Source organism: Salmo trutta, chromosome 12 (genome assembly GCF_901001165.1).
Source record: "Salmo trutta chromosome 12, fSalTru1.1, whole genome shotgun sequence".
Taxonomy (NCBI): Eukaryota; Metazoa; Chordata; class Actinopteri; order Salmoniformes; family Salmonidae; genus Salmo; species Salmo trutta.
This window is the reverse complement of record NC_042968.1, coordinates 73,779,156-73,797,280: the sequence shown is the minus strand read 5'-3', so window position 1 is coordinate 73,797,280 and position 18,125 is coordinate 73,779,156. Positions and strand designations below refer to the sequence as shown.

The window sequence follows — 18,125 nt, the reverse complement described above, 5'->3', positions numbered from 1 at the left end:
GTCCTATTAGGAGAGAGTACAACACAACAGCACAAAGACAAGGGGCATCAAGAAAGTTTAATTTGAGATTTGTTTAATTTTTTTCTTTCCATGAAAGAACATCCGATAACAACCCACAAAGAACAGATGCCGTTTTCCATCTCCCTAAAAATAGACAAAAATCTAAAAGGACAATCCCATCTTGTAGCGATAGGCCAAAAAAGCCACAAAGTATAGACAGTTATCAGGGTGTCATTGCCAACCACTCCTCACCCTGACCATTCATGGTCTGATTTTTTTTCTGCCCCATTTCAAATCAACATTAACTCAAACAATGTATACAACAGCCCACATGAGGGGGAGGGGGGGGGACAGAGTACATAAGCAAGGGATGAAATTACATTTGTACAAAAATATATTTTTTTGTTTTTTTCCTCATTACTTTTTACTGTTTATGGAACAAAGAAAGCAGTGATTGTGTCATGAGCTCAGCATCTCCTGATAACATTGTTGAATGTACAAGTAGCTTAGCAACAATCAATTTTGGAGGGATTTTTGTGTATTTTGAGTGTATTAACCAGGTTTTTTTACTATGTTTTCAGGTCCCATATATAACTGCTGTTAGCTGGCAAGGGACCTTCTCTTAGGCCTTTGAGCTGTTGGTATTCTGCTGGTTAACTTTTAGAGAATCAAGGTTGAACTCAGATGACATTTTTTTTACACTAAAAAACGCCTGCGTATAACACGATGGAATCTGTCCTGGCTCAGAATAGTTTCAACTGGAATAGTTGTCTCCCTCTTGCTAAAATTGACTGGACAAATGTACGGAAGGGATTTATATATATTTATAAATATATACACATATACATATAGACAAAATAGAGCTTTATGGTTTATGAAGCATTTTTCTAAGCTATTTATTCTACCTAAGTAATCATATCAGTCCATTTCCTGCAGGAGGGAGTGAGCTTTCACATCTGAGTATGGCTTTTACATACAGTATACATATACCTGGGTCTTAAATCACATGAACCCAATCAAGCTCAGAAAAGGAGACCATACGCAAGAGAGCAGATTAGGTGTACATTTAAAAAAGTTGGATAACTGTTTGCAAATAAATGAATCATCAAAATGTGGTTATTTTTCTGAACTTTTAGTTGGGGTGCCAGTCTGATTTGACCTCATGTTCCAGAGAACTACCTATACTAGTGCTTAAGTTGGAATCATTTGAACAATGAGCCAATTCATTTTCAGTAGTTTCTTCCTGACTGACAATTACCATTTAGTCCAGATAAAAATACTGTTTAGACAGAATTGGCCTGAACACGGCAGTAATTTCTCTGTTTCCAGAATAGTTTAAAATAAGACCTAATGAAAATTCATCCACCTCACTAAAATACATGAACTAGATTTGGACTAAGGACGTGTCAATCAATCCTGCTGTGGTTATTGCTACTTATTCAATTGAGGTTTTGTCTGACCAAAGAGGAAAATGAATATTGATAATGTCATGAAAAAGTGCCTTTTCTGATTAAATACTTGTACAAAATTCAAGTAATGTAGCAGTTGTGCATCTCTTCCACTAGGGGGAAGTCACAGCCCTCCTACAGCCACCAAGTTCCCTTTTCTCGCTGGTCAACCCCTCCTCTGTTTAAGTCTCTCCAGCTCTCTCTAGTCTGCTATCATGTGGGGCTGATAAACTTGGTCCTGGAGCTCTGCTAGAGTCGATGGTTAATCCAAAGCAGTCTGCTGTCCTACGGGACAGGGGTTTACCACCCCTTTATAATAACAACGAAACCGCACTATCTATGGACAATCTTTGGAAAAATGCTTGATGCATAGTTATGCAGCAGCTGCAGCATAGAAAGAAAAAAAATGCGCAATATGGGCATATAGCAGATTTATACATAATGTTACATATTTAACATTTCAGTTTGACTTAAATGAAACTGGGTTGTCCAGAGAAGTGCAGGGTGTGGATTCCTCTGAGGGTGAGGGGAGGCTGGGCAGTGGAGCAGTCAAGGGTCTCTGTTTCTTCACCAGGCCTACATCCTCCAGTCAGAGTGGATGGTCTGGGCCAGAGCTTGCAATGGAGGAGCATGGGCTCCACAATCCAAATAAGAGAGCATCTCACCATAAACATGACTGCATTGAAGCACTTCTCCCATGAACTGTTTGACATGGGGCTGTTTGACATGGGGGGGGGTTATGTAGAGAACTGAGAGTTTGAGGGATGAAAACAGAGGTAATTGCAAATTTTGCTAAATATTTCTTTTTACAAATACCATCAATAGTGTTGTAATATCCTGTACAGGTCAAAGGCCATTCTAAAGCTAGGTTACACCGTGAGGAACAGCATGCTTGGTTGCTGTGTGGAGGTTGATTATGGTGTGTTGTAATTCACAGAAGGAGCAGAAACGAATGGTCTCAGAGGTGGAGGGACATATGACATGACAAAGTCGTGGCATCACTTTAAAAAGTTCAGATCAGTTGACAGTATTTCCCTACAAACCATTTGTCCTTTTCTTCTTCATTTTGTTGTCACCTTAACGCAGACAGAAAAAAGGAACAATGCTTGTAGTAGAGCGATGAGAATGTTCATTTGTTTGCTTTCCTTGTCTTCCTGTGCCAACCTTCCAGAGCACACAGCAATGCACATGTAGTATAGGGCTTATGTGAGGGTGGATCCAGATACACACTGCCCCTAATGTCAGTACAGTACAACAGAATGAGTAGTGCCAGAGATAAGCTTTTCAGGCCACATGAAGGTCATCCAGCTCTGGTCCTAAGAGGCCACACTGCAGGCTTTCACTCCAATCAGTCACTAAAGCTATCTGAGCCTCTGAAAACTGGACCGATGTAGCGACGTAGCATCTCTCCTCATGTTCACACAGTGCTAATAGAATAAGGAGACGTGGAGAAGCGGCTGAGTTTGGGTTGAGGGACCTGAGTGGAGCACTGTTCATCTACATGGTCCCACCTCTTGAGTCCTTCTCTCCCAAAATACATACAGTACACCTCAAAACAGACCCAACCGGACCTGACCGGATTAAACCGGACAGCACCTGAATGAATTGGACCGGACAAGACCGGGCCTCGTTCCTCCCCCCTGCAAACAGACCAATCTCCCTTAAGTTAGTCCTGAAAGTGAGATGCTTCCGAACAGAGCCAGGGACAGCCCATGCAGCCCCGGCTCACTTCAACAAGTCCAAAACACGATTCTCCCAATTACTACGCTGCTGATGAAACCGCCACAATTCAAAATACACCTGCAAACAGACCTACCTTTAACACCTGATCTTCTTGGTTGTTGTTTCACATTACAAAACAATGGCTTAAAACACTTCCTTTCCCCTTGGTCCGTTTCATCACCAGTCCATTGTTGTCTTTCAATTAATCTCATGAGTTATAATATATATATATATATATATTTATATATATATATATTTATATATTTGTACAGTGTATAAAACAGACCCATGGATATTGAACTTGTTTTTTGAAACACATCAAAGAGGGGGTACTTCTCTAGATCCAATGATGTCACATAATCTCTCGAGGGGGAGTGGCTTGCAGGACCACCCTCCGTATCCAGAGGGGTTAGAGGCGGAGGGGGCGAGGGGAACATGGGCGATGCCCCGCCTGCAGTTATGTCATTTGGTGGGGCGCCTCTAGCATCTCCATGAGGAAGGTGTCGATGGGCGTGTCCCCGATGAGCTTGAAAAAGAACAGGTGCTCCAGACACTTCAGACCAATGGAACGCAGGGCTGGTAACCGCAGCAACAGCTTGGCAAACCTAGCCCAATCAAAGAGACAAAATAACTGTGATTAATGTGACAGAAAATAAGAGGTGGATGTAGACAAGATGTTGTCTCATATGCTGATGTACAGTGATTCATGAAAGGGATGCCCATGACAGAATTGAGACATCTGTCATATACTGTAGTCTACATGTACAATACAAAAAGCAGACATTGCTCTTTCAGCCAAACACACTGACAGAGGGGTAGAGAAAGAGAAGAAAGAGGCATAGGTGGCATGTGAATGAAGTCTGGGGAAGTGAATTTTCACCATAAAAATGCACCTTTATAATAAAGCATTCCATGCATCATCGCATTTGCAGACTTATATAAGATAGCCTACTAACGTTATTCCTAATGTGATGAGTAGACTGAATAGTCATAATTTAGGCTAATAATATAAGTCAATCACTGTTTTCAAAAAAGACCGTTCAATGCCTGGCTGAGTGTGTAGTGGCGTAGAGTAGGCCTAGGCTAGAATAGGCTATATCAGATACATTTCTTCTCCTTACTATGCATGGGAAAAATTGGGCCTTTTATAAACACATCTCATGCAATTCTACTACACTGTTATATGACTGGAGATATTAGCAGAAACTTTTTTAATCCTTTAACTGCCTCTTCTCGAAAAACATGATTTCACCTAAAATTCATATTATTAACAACTCAAATAAGAACTTCCAATTGTTATTTTTTTTCAACTTGATGTTTCTTTTGGAAATAACAGCTCTACCAAGCAGTTGAGAAGACAAAAGAGGGTCATACCAGCAATACCATATTATATTACAAAACTTACTTTAAGTCTTCTGTAATGGCTTGGTAGGTAAGCATTGTTAAATGAGGACTGATGTCAAATTTGAACAATTATGGTAATTTTGTATGTCCAAACAGGAATATTCAATGACATTGAAATGAATGTTTTAAATTGGTGTATAGTGCAATGTTACTATTATAGGCATTATTTTATAGGCAAACTGAATATTGATTAATTGACCCAATGGGCCATGAAATGTGGCTTAACCAATTTATGTTGCCTAATATAGTGAGTTGTCAACAAGTCATTTATATTTTTCACCAAAATAAGTATTTTTAATAAAAAGGTTATTGACCCTATTTTAAGTCCAACATATTTTTTTCTGACATATCAACTTGCTTTTGAGCCTTTTTACATTTTAACTATTTATCTTCATATTCCTACTCTTCAAGGACTTTAACAGTAATGGTGCAATATTAATCCCTCACAAACTGAATTCCTGCCTTTAATCCCATATCTTTGGTGACTGATTTTGAGTTATTTTACAGTGGGCAAAGAGTGCCACAACACAGTACCACAACTGCAGCAACCCAAAAGGATACACATTCTGTTAATTATAATGCAGGAAGGCTGGAGAAATTGACCAATCAAGTTCAAGTCAAGATTATTTTTTCATTTCCACTTCTAAATCCATTGTCAAAATATTCTCTACCAGTCGGCTGAGAAAAGGGTTAAAGGGTTAATACGACAAAAATTACAGTTGCCTGTTCTGCTGACAATGAATAACAAAGTTGTCTGATCAATATAATAGGCCTATGAGAAGGGGAGACACCAAAAGCCTACAATATGTTGTCCATCTAACCTGGAGGAGGAAATTATTAAGTGTCACTGACCCAGCAATGAAAAAGAGTGAATAATCACATTCATCGATGGACGATGCTCTCCGCTGGTGCCAATAAGATAGTCTATAGCCTAATGTTCACTCAATTAAGTTGAGAATTTTGATAACTAAAATACAGATTAGAGTATTTTCAATCTCTGCTCTATACAGCAATAGCCATTTACTTTCCAAACTATGTTTCCCGCAATTGTATTTTGAAATATTGCGATATGCCTGGCTGGGCCTTTATACTTTTCACAGACAGTCGCAATTCAACAATAATCTATTTGGCAGTGTTGTGTTCGAGACCACCTAAAGCGAGACCGATTCAAGACCAAGACTGAAGCAAATCGAGTCTGTGTCAAGAACAAGACAGCCCGGGAGGGGAACAAGGGGTGTGACACCAAGTCAAGACCGAGACCAGAAAAATGCGAGTCCAATTCAAGACCATGATTGTTATTTTGTCAAATCACCACCATAATAATTCAAAATGTCCAGTATTTCTGTGTTCATATTTCAGAACCACATATGGATCCTTTAGACATTCAGAATAAATGCATGCTGAGGGAAAATAGAGTGGGGAACCATGGGCCTTCTACGCCTTCAGAGAAGGGCTAAGGATTTAGAAAATAATGATTATAATAATATAATAATAATGATGATAATATTTACATTATTATTTTCAATGATGTTCTGATTTAATCTCTTCAGTTTCTGTTGGAAAGGAAAGGGTTAACACTGAAGAGGAAATAAAGATCCAATCATGATTTTTCTTTCCTGTCTCTGGGGAGATAAATCTAGCTAGCTAAGTCAGCCAACCAAAGCTACAGTAGACCTTTATAAAAACAAGCCATTTGCCACACGGGCCTGCCATCATTCACTTTGAACTGGACTGAGTGTTTTCAGGCAGTTGCAAAAGCGCAACTTTAGATCATTAGAAAGCATTTGCCAAAAGCCATAAAATACACCTGAATGGATTTCTGCAAATATGTAAACACCACAGGAGTCCTCTTACATTTGGGAACTTTACAGTCCTATTGATCAAACAACCATGAAAAGGTAGGCTCTCTCTCCCTCAGTTATGCACATCAGGAACAACAAGATCAACATCTAATGCTAGCCAGAGCAAGATGAGCTAAAATCTAACAAAGGAACATTAGATGAACCCTCTCAAACTATTTCAGCCAGTTGGCTGTCAAAATTGCACTGAAAAACGATGGGGAATTGTGTCCTCCTGGTCCTTCTGCAGTACGCCTGCCAATGCACGCTTGTCCCAACCAAGCACCCAAGCTAACTGGCTAAAGTAGGCTAGCTTGCCAGCTAGCTACGTCCAGACACAAATGAGAGAACACCTCACTCTGACCATTTTACTTGCCGTAGCAGAGCTGGTTAGGCTGTTCTTGACTAATTATAACTTTTTTTGCCAACGTTTACTGACACCAGTCATATTCAGCAGGTGTTACGCGTTCGTAAATTCATCAGTTGTTCTGCGCTCTGGCACACTCAGATGAGAGTCCTCTGAAATCGGAGTAGATAGCATATCTCTTGTGTTCGCAAGTGCACTCAGGCTAACTGTATAATAGTCATTTAAGTTATTGCTAGCTAACCAAATGACACCTGCATCTCTAGCTGTGTGTAGCCACCGAAAAACGATATGAGGGGGAAAGTCAGTCACTCACCCTCCAATGGCATGACATTAGCTAACGTTAGGCTCCATGTTTTTAGCATGCTACATAAATAGATACGCTAGCCTATTAGCCACATTATGGCTGACTTGTGATCATTGCGCTTGCTAGTTTGCACTACCAAGAAATGTATTGGTGAATTATATTAATTATGTATTGAACTGCATGATTAATATCATTCTGCCAGCAATGCCTTAGTGTATGTCATGGAACGTTGAGTCAAATATAACCTATTTTTAAAACCTCTAATAAAGTTTGTTTTGTAGCAAAAACTGTGAATTGGATATTTTTGACTGATAATATGATCGTCTGTTTCATATCTGCAAAGTAGTTAAATCGCTGTCAGTTCCACTTTAAACTTTAGGTCACTGGTTACTTTGTGTGCTAAACGTGAAATGTGTTTTTTTGCAATAGGAAGTAATAGTTGTACATTTCAATTGGGAAATGCTTAATGTTTGTGTTTTTGTATTCTTATGATTGGGACCTACTAGCTTATTATGTTTAAGTTTATGGACTGCTTATCCTTTAACATCATGCTGTGTGTGACTGCTTTCTTTCCATCGGCCCTCTGCAGTGGTGTAGTGGTGCCTGGAGAAGCCTAAACGGCCCGCCCAGTGAATGAAAGGCACCCAGTGTGAAAAATACAATGTTTTTCTATGTTTTTTGTATTTGTCCTATAGATTTATCAGATTTTCACTCGCAAAATCACACTTTTTTTTATTAGAAAAAAGACAAACATTTGATGGTCTAAGTCCACAACAATGCTTAAACCACATCAATCTGATTGGGTAGGCCTGTCAGGGCCTGGCTCCCCAGTGGTTGGGCCTGTATCCACCCAGGCCCATCCATGTCTACGCCCTGATGCAAACAGCGCATGATGACAAATGCGAATCAGAAATAGGATAAAAAATTTTCAATACCTGGTTTGCATACCCATTGTTGCCTTAGTTGATATTTCCTGGCAGATATCATAAGTTTAAACATCTTACCTACCCTACCAGCTACCGATGTCATTCTTCTGTGAGCTGCTCCATGCCACAACCAGTTGAGAGTTGTACAATCCTGCTGTCTGCAGATGATATTCCACTGAAACTAGGCTGTGTGTGGCACGCATGTGAATATATTTCACATGCTTTGCGATTGTGTAGGCTACTTTGTGCATGATTTCTCTATTGTTCTACATAATTGATAAGTCATTTACCTCCACTACACTACTTTGATACGCATCAGTAGGGATTAAGAAGTGAGTGCATGCAATGCCCACTGAAAAAAAGGGGGTATACAGTTTATACCAGCGTATACCCTCCTCTACACCACTGGCCCTTTGTGTTTTACAAAAAGTGCACTCACCACTATGCAAACATGTCTATAATAGATACGGCTGTTAAGATATTCATGTTTTAAGAAAGGAAGTGTGTATATTTGGCCTGGCGAAGCGGTTTTATGTGCTAACAGAATTGTTTTACTCCGCTGGTCTCTGCTGGTCTCAGGAAGTCCTCACTGTCCGAGACTGAGTCAAGACCGAGTACAAATTTATCGGACACCAAGACAAGACCAAGACACTCAATATGTGGTCTCGAGACCGGACTCGAGACCGAGACCGTCTCGAGTACTACAACAATTTACATTAGGGGAAGCTTGTCTCCGTACCTGCCAGGCTGATCTGGGTATTTCTGTTTGCAGTAGGCCTCCAGAGAGGCGTAGACCTTCTCTCTCAAAGCCTCCACCTCTCCTGGGTTTGACAAGCCTTTAGAATCTGAGGAGAGACACACAGCAGTGCATCAGACAACAAGGCACAACAGTCACAGGATATCAAAATGGGGATTTATGCATGTCTGTACATATACAGTTTTGTGTGTACATTCAAGCATGTGTGTTTATGTGTGTGTGTGTGTGTGTGTGCGCGTGTTATATATAATATGCCTTTGTGTCTGTGGCTGTACATGAAGACGCGAGACAGGGAGTGCTATTGCTAAACAGTAGTGGACAGGCTGGCTGCCCCTAAGCCTAAAACCTGCATGCTGCCATCAGAAGCCTTTAACACTATCAAATGACATGTGATCTACCCTACTGGTTTTTGTCTCATATACATATGCAGGGTAATTCTCCCCATTACACAGCCTGGATGAGGCAACACATGTAGGTTATGTCTATGACCTTGTGTTTTCCACTCTGGCAAGAGGTTGGATAGCCCTACATTCAGAGGCAATATGCAGTAGAAGTTGTTCTTTGCTTTGGCTATTTTACAACAAATGCTTCTTTCCTTCAAACATTTTATTTTCATTTTCAATACATCACAGTCACCAACAACGACAACATAACAAGCCCGTATCGACAAAGCATCTCAGAAAAAGTCCTAGGAATCCTGTTAAAGCCTGTTTTAAGACAACAACAAAAAACTGCCAGCTTTTAGGATGATGTTACACTGCACAGACAAACTCTGATCTAGACGTAAAATCAACTCGTGCATTTTGCATTTACATTTTAGTCATTTAGCAGACGCTCTTATCCAGAGCAACTTACAGTTAGTGCAAACATCTTAAGATAACTAGGTGAGACAAAAACACATCACAATCGTATCAAGTACATTTTCCCTCAACAAAGTATTTATCAGCAAAATCAGTGCTAGTAGCAAAAGACAAGTGGCTTTTTTTACCGGGATGCGTGAGAGTTATTTAAGATACTCTTCAGAGGTAATAAAAGTTGTGTCATTAAAGTTGATCTCCGCTGGTAATCATGACAGTTTGAGGTACCGCACAGGAAAGATAGTGATGAAGCTCATTGACATTGTTGCAAATGGTGGGGAATAACCAATCGCGATGAGGCATGGCCAGGTGTGATTTCTATAGTACGCTTCAGACAACCACGGTTAACGTGACTGTAAATCAAATGTTCCATTGATAAAACGAATGATAGAATTTTCGTCTGACACGATCACTTTGCATACTCTTATTTATTGCCTCATATGTTGGCATGCATAACCACATATATATCTTTTTTGGTTTGTATTTTACCCCCAATTTCGATCTTGTCTCATCACTGCAACTCCCAAACGGGCAGCAAAGGTCGAGTCATGCGTCCTCTGAAACATGACCAGCCAAATCGCGCTTCTTAATCCTCGCCCACTTAACCCAAAACCAGCTGCACCAATGTGTCAGAGGAAACACCATCCAACTGATGACAGAGGTCAGCCTGCAGGCACCTGGCCCGCCACAATGAGTCGCTAGAGCGCAATGAGACAAGTAAAGCTCCCCCGACCAAACCCTCCCCTAACCTGGACGATGCTGGGCCAATTGTGTGTCGCCCTATGGGACTCCCGATCACCCCCGGCTGTGATACAGCCTGGGATTGAACCCAGGGCTGTAATGATACCTCTAGCACTGTGATGCAGTGCCTTAGACTGCTGTGCCACTCGAGAGGACCCGCGAAACATTTTATTTTGATGATTGTTAATAGAGGATTTGTTTTTACAAATATTACTGTTTTAACAACCCTAAAATGCTTTGGCATCAAGTCACTTGCTGATAATGTTGAACACAATCAAAGTTAACATAATCCCTAGATGCCTTCAATTGCCCAATTTATAGGCATGTGTAGGCATCTTTTTTAATAACATAATGTTGCGCTCCAAAGGGACTTGAAATAACATGATGTAGGTAATTAAATAATACAAAGAAAGATATGTTTATTTATTAGCCTACTGGTTAGAAGTATTTAGGCAGGTTATGTGAAATAGGCCTCATGTGAAATCATTGTCAAAAGCGCAAGAGATACTGTTGCATGTAGGTCTAGATTATTAATTGATTGATCATATCAAAACAGAAATATCAAAACATTCTTTCAACAACTCGAAAGCAATTGCATGTGGCTCAGGAACCACTGACTCTGTGCATTTTTCTATCAAGACACCTGCTGGTTAGGATAGCTCATGAGGTCTCCTAAACTGTCGACTACGTGGGACTAAAGTTGCTTCATGCATAGCTTTTATTTTTACCCATAAGAGTAGGAGTAAAATGTCTCTATTCTCAGCATTTACAACACATGTTCTACTCCTAGACACTTTATGTATACGGGCATAATGTGTCCTGATTAAAAAGTGCACTGATTCAAAATATTATGCAACACATTTCTGGGTCTGATTGGTTACCACTGAGCAAGTATTTGTTTTAAAGGAAACTGAAAAGGGCTGAATACAGCAATACTCTCATCTCAGTGTGGGAAATGACTCAGTCCCTCTGAATCCCAGCATTCCCCCTGTTAGGCCATCTCTGTGAGATGCTCCTAATTAGGGGAAAGTAGGCTGTGATGTGTTCCAGAGCCAGGGTTATAACAGAGTGACCCAGGAGCACAGAGGAGCAGTCTGTCCTGGGAGAATGAGGCCCGGCGGCACGTTCCCACACTGCTCTTTGTCTCCGGGGCCACGGCACAGACTCATTAAAGACAGGGAGCATGTCTGGTGCCAGCTTGGCATTGCTGGCGCGGGCACTCAGCATGGTAATGAAGTTAACCCTGGCCTGTACCATAGAGCAGAGGGCTAGCAGAGGGCTAGCGGAGGGCTAGCGCAGGGCTAACTGAGGGCTAGCAGAGGGCTAACAGAGGGCTAGCGGAGGGCTAGCGAAGAGCTAACGAAGGGCTAGCAGAGCAGAGGGGGCTCCACCCTGTTTTCTTTCACCCCTATGTTCCCTGGGCCCTATTTTCCCTCAACCTATGTTCCCTCAGCCCTGTGATCTATGATCCCTGTGATCTATGATCCCTGGGCCATATGTTCCCTCGATATAAGTTACCTCAGACCTATGTCCCCTCACCCCTCTGTTCCCTGCACCCTATATTCCCTCAGGCCTATGTTCCCTGGGCCCTATGTTCCCTCAACACTATGCTCCCTCAACCCTATGTTCCCTCAGCCCTATCTGTGTTTCCCCTGTATTCATTTAGCAGCGGTGGGTCACCACTGTTAAATTGTTACCGCCACACCCCAAAATATGATTTAAAAATATATATGTGTCAGTTCCAATCCCCCCAAAATCCCTGCGAAAAATATATTTTAAATGTGGACACATTGAGGTGTTGTGAAGAAAAGTGCAATCATCACCTTGAAAATTAAGATTATTGGCTCGATTCAATCCAACCCGTATTTTAGTATTTACGCAAAATAACACAGACACTGGACAGAGGAACTCTGCTTAGAAGGCCAGCATCCCGGAGTCGCCTCTTCACTGTTGACATTGAGATTGGTGTTTTGCGTGTACTATTTAATGAAGCTGCCAGTTGAGGACATGTGAGGCGTCTGTTTCTCAAACTAGACACTCTAATGTACTTGTCCTCTTGCTCAGTTGTGCACCGGGGCCTCCCACTCCTCTTCCTATTCTGGTTAGAGCCAGTTTGCGCTGTTCTGTGAAGGGAGTAGTACACAGCGTTGTACCAGATCTTCAGTTTCTTGGTAATTTCTCGCATGGAATAGCCTTCATTTCTCAGAACAAGAATAGATTGACGAGTTTCAGAAGAAAGTGCTTTGTTTCTGGCCATTTTGAGCCTGTGATTGAACCCATAAATGCTGATGCTCCAGATACTCAACTAGTCTAAAGAAGGCCAGTTTTATTGCTTCTTTAATGAGGACAACAGTTTTCTGCTGTGCTAACATAATTGCAAAATGGTTTTCCAATGATCAATTAGCCTTTTAAAATGATAAACTTGGATTAGCTAACACAACCTGCCGTTGGAACACAGGAGTGATGGTTGCTGATAATGGGCCTCTGTATGCCTATGTAGATATTCCATAAAAAATCTGCCGTTTCCAGCTACAATAGTCATTTACAACATTAACAATGTTTGCACTGTATTCCGGATCAATTTGATGTTATTTTAATGGACAAAAAATGTGCTTTTCTTTCAAAAACAAGGACATTTATAAGTGACCCCAAACTTATGAACGGTAGTGTATAATATATATATATAATATATATATATACAGTACCAGTCAAACGTTTGGACACACCAACTCATTCAAGGGTTTTTCTGTAATATTACTATTTTCTACATTGTTGAATAATAGTGAAGACATGAAACTATGAAATTACACATATTGAATTATGTAGTAACCAAAAATGTGTTAAACAAATCAAAATATATTTAAGATTTGAGATTCTTCCAAGTAGCCACCCTTTGCCTTGATGACAGCTTTGCACACTCTTGGCATTCTCTGAACCAGCTTCATGAGGAATGCTTTTCCAACAGTCTTGAAGGAGTTCCCACATATGCTGAGCACTTGTTAGCTGCTTTTCCTTCACTCTGCGGTCCAACTCCTCCCAAACCATCTCAATTGGGTTGAGGTCGGGTGATTGTGGAGGCCAGGTCATCTGATGCAGCACTCTATCACTCTCCTTCTTGGTCAAATAGCCCTTACACAGCCTGGAGGTGTGTTGGGTCATTGTCCTGTTGGAAACCAAATGATAGTCCCACTAAGAGCAAACCAGATGGGAAGGCGTATCGCTGCAGAATACTGTAGTAGCCATGCTGGTTGTGTGCCTTGAATTCTAAATAAATCACTGACAGTATCATCAGCAAAACACCCCCACACCATCATACCTACTCCTCCATGCTTCACGGTGGAAACCACACATGCAGAGATTATCCATTCACCTACTCTGTGTCTCACAAAGACACGGTGGTTGGATCCAAAAATCTTACATTTGGACTCATCAGACCAAAGGACAGATTTCCACTGGTCTAATTGCTTGTGTTTCTTGGCCCAAGCAAGTCTCTTCTTATAGTTGGTGTCTTTCAGTAGTGGTTTCTTTGCAGTAATTCCACCATGAAGGCCTGATTCACACAGTCTCCTCTGAACAGTTGATGTTGCGATGTGTCTGTTACATTTATTTGGGCTGAAATCTGAGGTGCAGTTAACTCTAATGAACTTATCCCAGAGGTGGGACCAAGTCATTGTTTTACAAGTCACAAGTAAGTCTCACGTCTTAGCACTCAAGTCCCAAGTCAAGTCCTAAGTCAAGACAGGCAAGTCTGAGTCAAGTCAAGACCGACAAGTCTCAAGTCAAGTCTCAAGTCCTAAACTTTGTCATAATGTGCTCTTCACCAAATGTAATACTATTTCAGATTTTTAACAAGAGTAGTAGTAGTAGTTAGTAAATTAACAAGAGTAGTAGTTAGTAAATTATATTTACGCAAATCATGAATGCTTATATATTTATTACTTTCCAAATAAACTTTATATTTCCATGGAAATACATGGGTAGCCATGAGAAAGACCTCTTCTCAAAGCCCTCCATTGAGAAGAGAGAAGCCCTCCCTTCTCAAGGTGCCTCTACATCACAATATCAATGGTAACATTAGAGTTGAACCACTAGGAGCAAAAGGATCAAACTGTCAAAATGAAGACCAGAATTTATGTGTTTCACTATAAATAAGCCTAAAACATCTGGCTTTTGATTTTAAAAAATTGTTCATGAAAGTTACTCTTTAAACGATATAAACTATGTTTTAAGATCATCTTTGAGAACTAACAATCACCAATGGCATGGCATGGGGACCCCATTGATTTTGATATAATGTTTGAGTCACTCAGATAGCATAAGAACACAGCTTAAGCCATTGCGAAATGTGTAGAATTTAAGTTAATGTCACGTCCTGACCAGTAAAGGGGTTATTTGTTCTTATAGTTTGGTCAGGACGTGGCAGGGGGTATTTGTTTTATGTGGTTCAGGGTGTGTTTGTGTATGTGTTCATGTAGAGGGGGTATTTGGTTTATATGGTTCGGGTGGGAGATTGTTTCTTGTTTTGCTGTGTGCCTGACGAGACTGTCTAGTTTGTTTGTTTTTGTATACGTTGTTTGTGTTTTTTCCTTCTTCACTAATAAAAAGAAGATGAGTATACATTTTCCCGCTGTGTTTTGGTCTACACCCTACGACACCCGTGACAGTTAATTCGATTTGAAACTGAAAATGTTCTCTCAGCCCCATGGCTAACTGTATAGAATTGCAAGAAATTACCTTTAAAACTACAATTCCTTCTCTGCAGCCAGTAAAATGTCCAGTCGGAGACCGCACCATTGACAACGCATACTACCGTGTTTAAAAGAGAATTGAGGGAACATGAATCTCCCACCAAACACGGACCAAGCAGCGGAGGAGGGAGCAGCAACAGATGGACTGTCGGGAGTCATGGACCTGGGAGGAGATTAAAGCCGGAGTGGGCCCATGGAGGAAGGCGAAAGAGGGCCGGGAATGTTACAGAACCTCCTGTTACAGTGCCTCATCCAGAGTGTCCGGTAACAGTGCCTCATCCAGAGTGTCCGGTAACAGTGCCTCGTCCAGAGTGTCCGGTAACAGTGCCTCGTCCAGAGTGTCCGGTAACAGTGCCTCGTCCAGAGTGTCCGGCAACAGTGCCTCGTCCAGACTGTCCGGAACCAAGAGAGACGGCCCACTGTCCGGAACCAAGAGAGACGGCCCACTGTCCGGAACCAGGAGAGACGGCCCACTGTCCGGAACCAGGAGAGATGGTCCACTGTCCGGATCATTAAAATGCAAATCAATTTATAACATTTTTGACATGCGTTTTTCTGGATATTTTTGTTGTTATTCTGTCTCTCACTGTTCAAATAAACCTACCATTAAAATTATAGACGGATCCTTTCTTTGTCAGTGGGCAAACGTACAAAATCAGCAGGGGATCAAATACTTTTTCCCCCCACTGTACGTGGGTGGGAAAAACCACTTCAGGAACATGGGTCTGGTGGGTGATGGTGGTGTGTGTGTATCAATCAATCAATCAATCAATCAATCAATCAATCAATCAATCAAATGTATTTATAAAGCCCTTTTTACATCAGCAGATGTCACAAAGTGAAATACAGAAACCCAGACTAAAACCCCAAACAGCAAACAATGCAGATGTAGAAGCACGGTGGCTAGGAAAAACTCCCTAGAAAGGCAGGAACCTAGTAGGAAGAAACCTAGAGAGAGGAACCAGGCTCTGAGGGGTGGCCAGTCCTCTTCTTGCTGTGCCAGGTGGAGATTATAAGAGTACATGGCCATTAAGGCCAGATCGTTCTCCAAGATGTTCAAATGTTCATAGATGACCAGCAGAGTCAAATAATAATCACAGTGATTGTAGAGGGTGCAACAAGTCAGCACCTCAGAATGAACTGTCAGTTGTCTTGTCATAGCCGATCATTCAGAGGTCGAGACAGCAGATACGGTAGAGAGGGAGCGAGAGATGGAAGGAGGGAGAGAGAGAGAGAGAGAGAAAGAGAGAGAGAGAGAAAGAGAGAGGGAGAGAGAGAGGGTCAAAAATAGCAGGTCCAGGACAAGGTAGCACGTCCAGTGAACAGGTCAGGGTTCAATGGCCGCAGGCAGAACAATTGAAACTGGAGCAGCAGCACGACAAGGAGGGTGTATGATGGTCCTTGAGGGCCACACAGTATAAGAGTTTACTGGTATCATGTGCAGTCATTGTTTGGGAGGTTAAAGTAGCAGGAACATATGTATTCAAGCAGAACCCTTTTTTATGTTATTCTAATCTAATAATGTAATATAAAAGGCTCTGGATTAAAGGGGTGGTAGGAGTATGTGATACCTGGGTTAAAGAGGACGATGGCTCGAAGGCACCCCAGCTCTGTCTTATCCATCTGCATGTCTCTCATCTTGGACACCAGTTCTGTGAGCACTCTGGATGGAGAGAGGGAGGCACATAGACAGGCTCTTAGAGATCTGACCATCAGCCAGCAACACCTCCCTTGGTCACCGTTCATTACACCCTCCTTTATCTACAGGTGAAGCTCAATGGAACCTCAATACAAATCAATTGACAACAGGGCCCCACTGGCCTGACACACATGGGATGTTCAACCAGCTAGAAATCGTACAGCCCTGCCTACACCACGTAATTCAACCTGCTTAGAACATGTCTGATAAAAGGAAATACATGAACGACATAGCACAAACACAATCACAGACTGTAACCGAACACTGACATTCCCGGGCACCCGCGTGTGTCATCACTAGGCGGGGCGGCGTTTCGCTTTGGGAGTATGACCCGAGCGCTCAAACTCCTCACCCCTCTCTGACTCCTTCACGCCCGCTCTCTCTCTCCCTCTCCCTATGTCACTCTTTCAAGTCAATTGCAGCTCTTAGCTCATCCTAATTTAATTTGCCTGTTGGAACAATGAGGGTAAAAAAAAGACTTGAGTGTTTAAGTTAACCACCCTCTTCATTTGTATGGCAGAGAGAAGAGAAGAGGAGAGGAGAGGAGAAGCGGAGAAGAGAAGGAGCAGAAAGAGCTTCATTATCAGTCATCTTAATGCTTCCCCAGTTAATGCAAAGATGTAATCCATCCATTAGAAGTAGTGAACTGGCAGATGCTAATCACTGAGCACAGATTCCCAGCTGGGGATAGAGGGAGATAGAGAGAGAGAGTGGGAGGGGGGAGAAAGAGAGGGAGAGAGAGAAGAGAGAAAGAGAGCAGAGGGAGAGAAAGATGGGAGAGAGAGAGAGAGCGAGAGAGAGAGCGAGAGAGAGAGAGAGAGAGAGAGAGCTGTTGCCCTCAAAAGAACACTTCAGTTTGTGACTCAGCATGCCAGGGGACACAGGGTTTAGAGCGTTGGAGTGCTTAACAATACAATCTCTTTAATTGATCTCACAGTGGATGGTCTTATCAACTTCTGTGTACACTGAGAAGGCATATCTTGATACTGTTCTTTTGTATACATTCATCTATAAAAATGTGACTTTAAAAAACAAACAATGCAACAATAGGCATCAAATGTGACTAATGGAAAAGAAGGTCAATATCTGCTTTGGAATAGTCACAGCCTGCCATGGGATTGCAGTCAAAAGAGTGGGATTTCATCAGGAATGCATTTAAATAGATTTTTTCAAAATGTCTGTCTGAGCAGATCTCCATCTCCCTGTGATGTCCGTTGCCTGTAGCCATACATATTTAATGAATGTGTGTTAATCAATAACAAGAGCACTCTCTGTTACGCATCACTACCTCTTCTTCTGACAGAGCCTTTTCAC

General features: G+C 41.7%; 1 protein-coding gene across 7 annotated transcripts in view; it reads right to left on the bottom strand.

The window, feature by feature from the left end:
* Positions 1–56: 56 nt before the first annotated feature.
* LOC115204142 (retinoic acid receptor RXR-alpha-A) overlaps positions 57–18,125 on the bottom strand; it is a 161,626-nt gene continuing 143,557 nt past the window's right edge. For all 7 annotated transcript variants that reach the window (XM_029769492.1, XM_029769494.1, XM_029769488.1 and 4 more), the window contains 3 exons: positions 16,684–16,775; positions 8,749–8,854; positions 57–3,775 (listed from right to left, as the gene is read on the bottom strand). In XM_029769492.1, the coding sequence (XP_029625352.1) occupies positions 3,628–3,775; positions 8,749–8,854; positions 16,684–16,775 (346 nt within the window). In that variant the 3' untranslated portion in view covers positions 57–3,627. The remainder of the gene's footprint in view (positions 3,776–8,748; positions 8,855–16,683; positions 16,776–18,125) is intronic.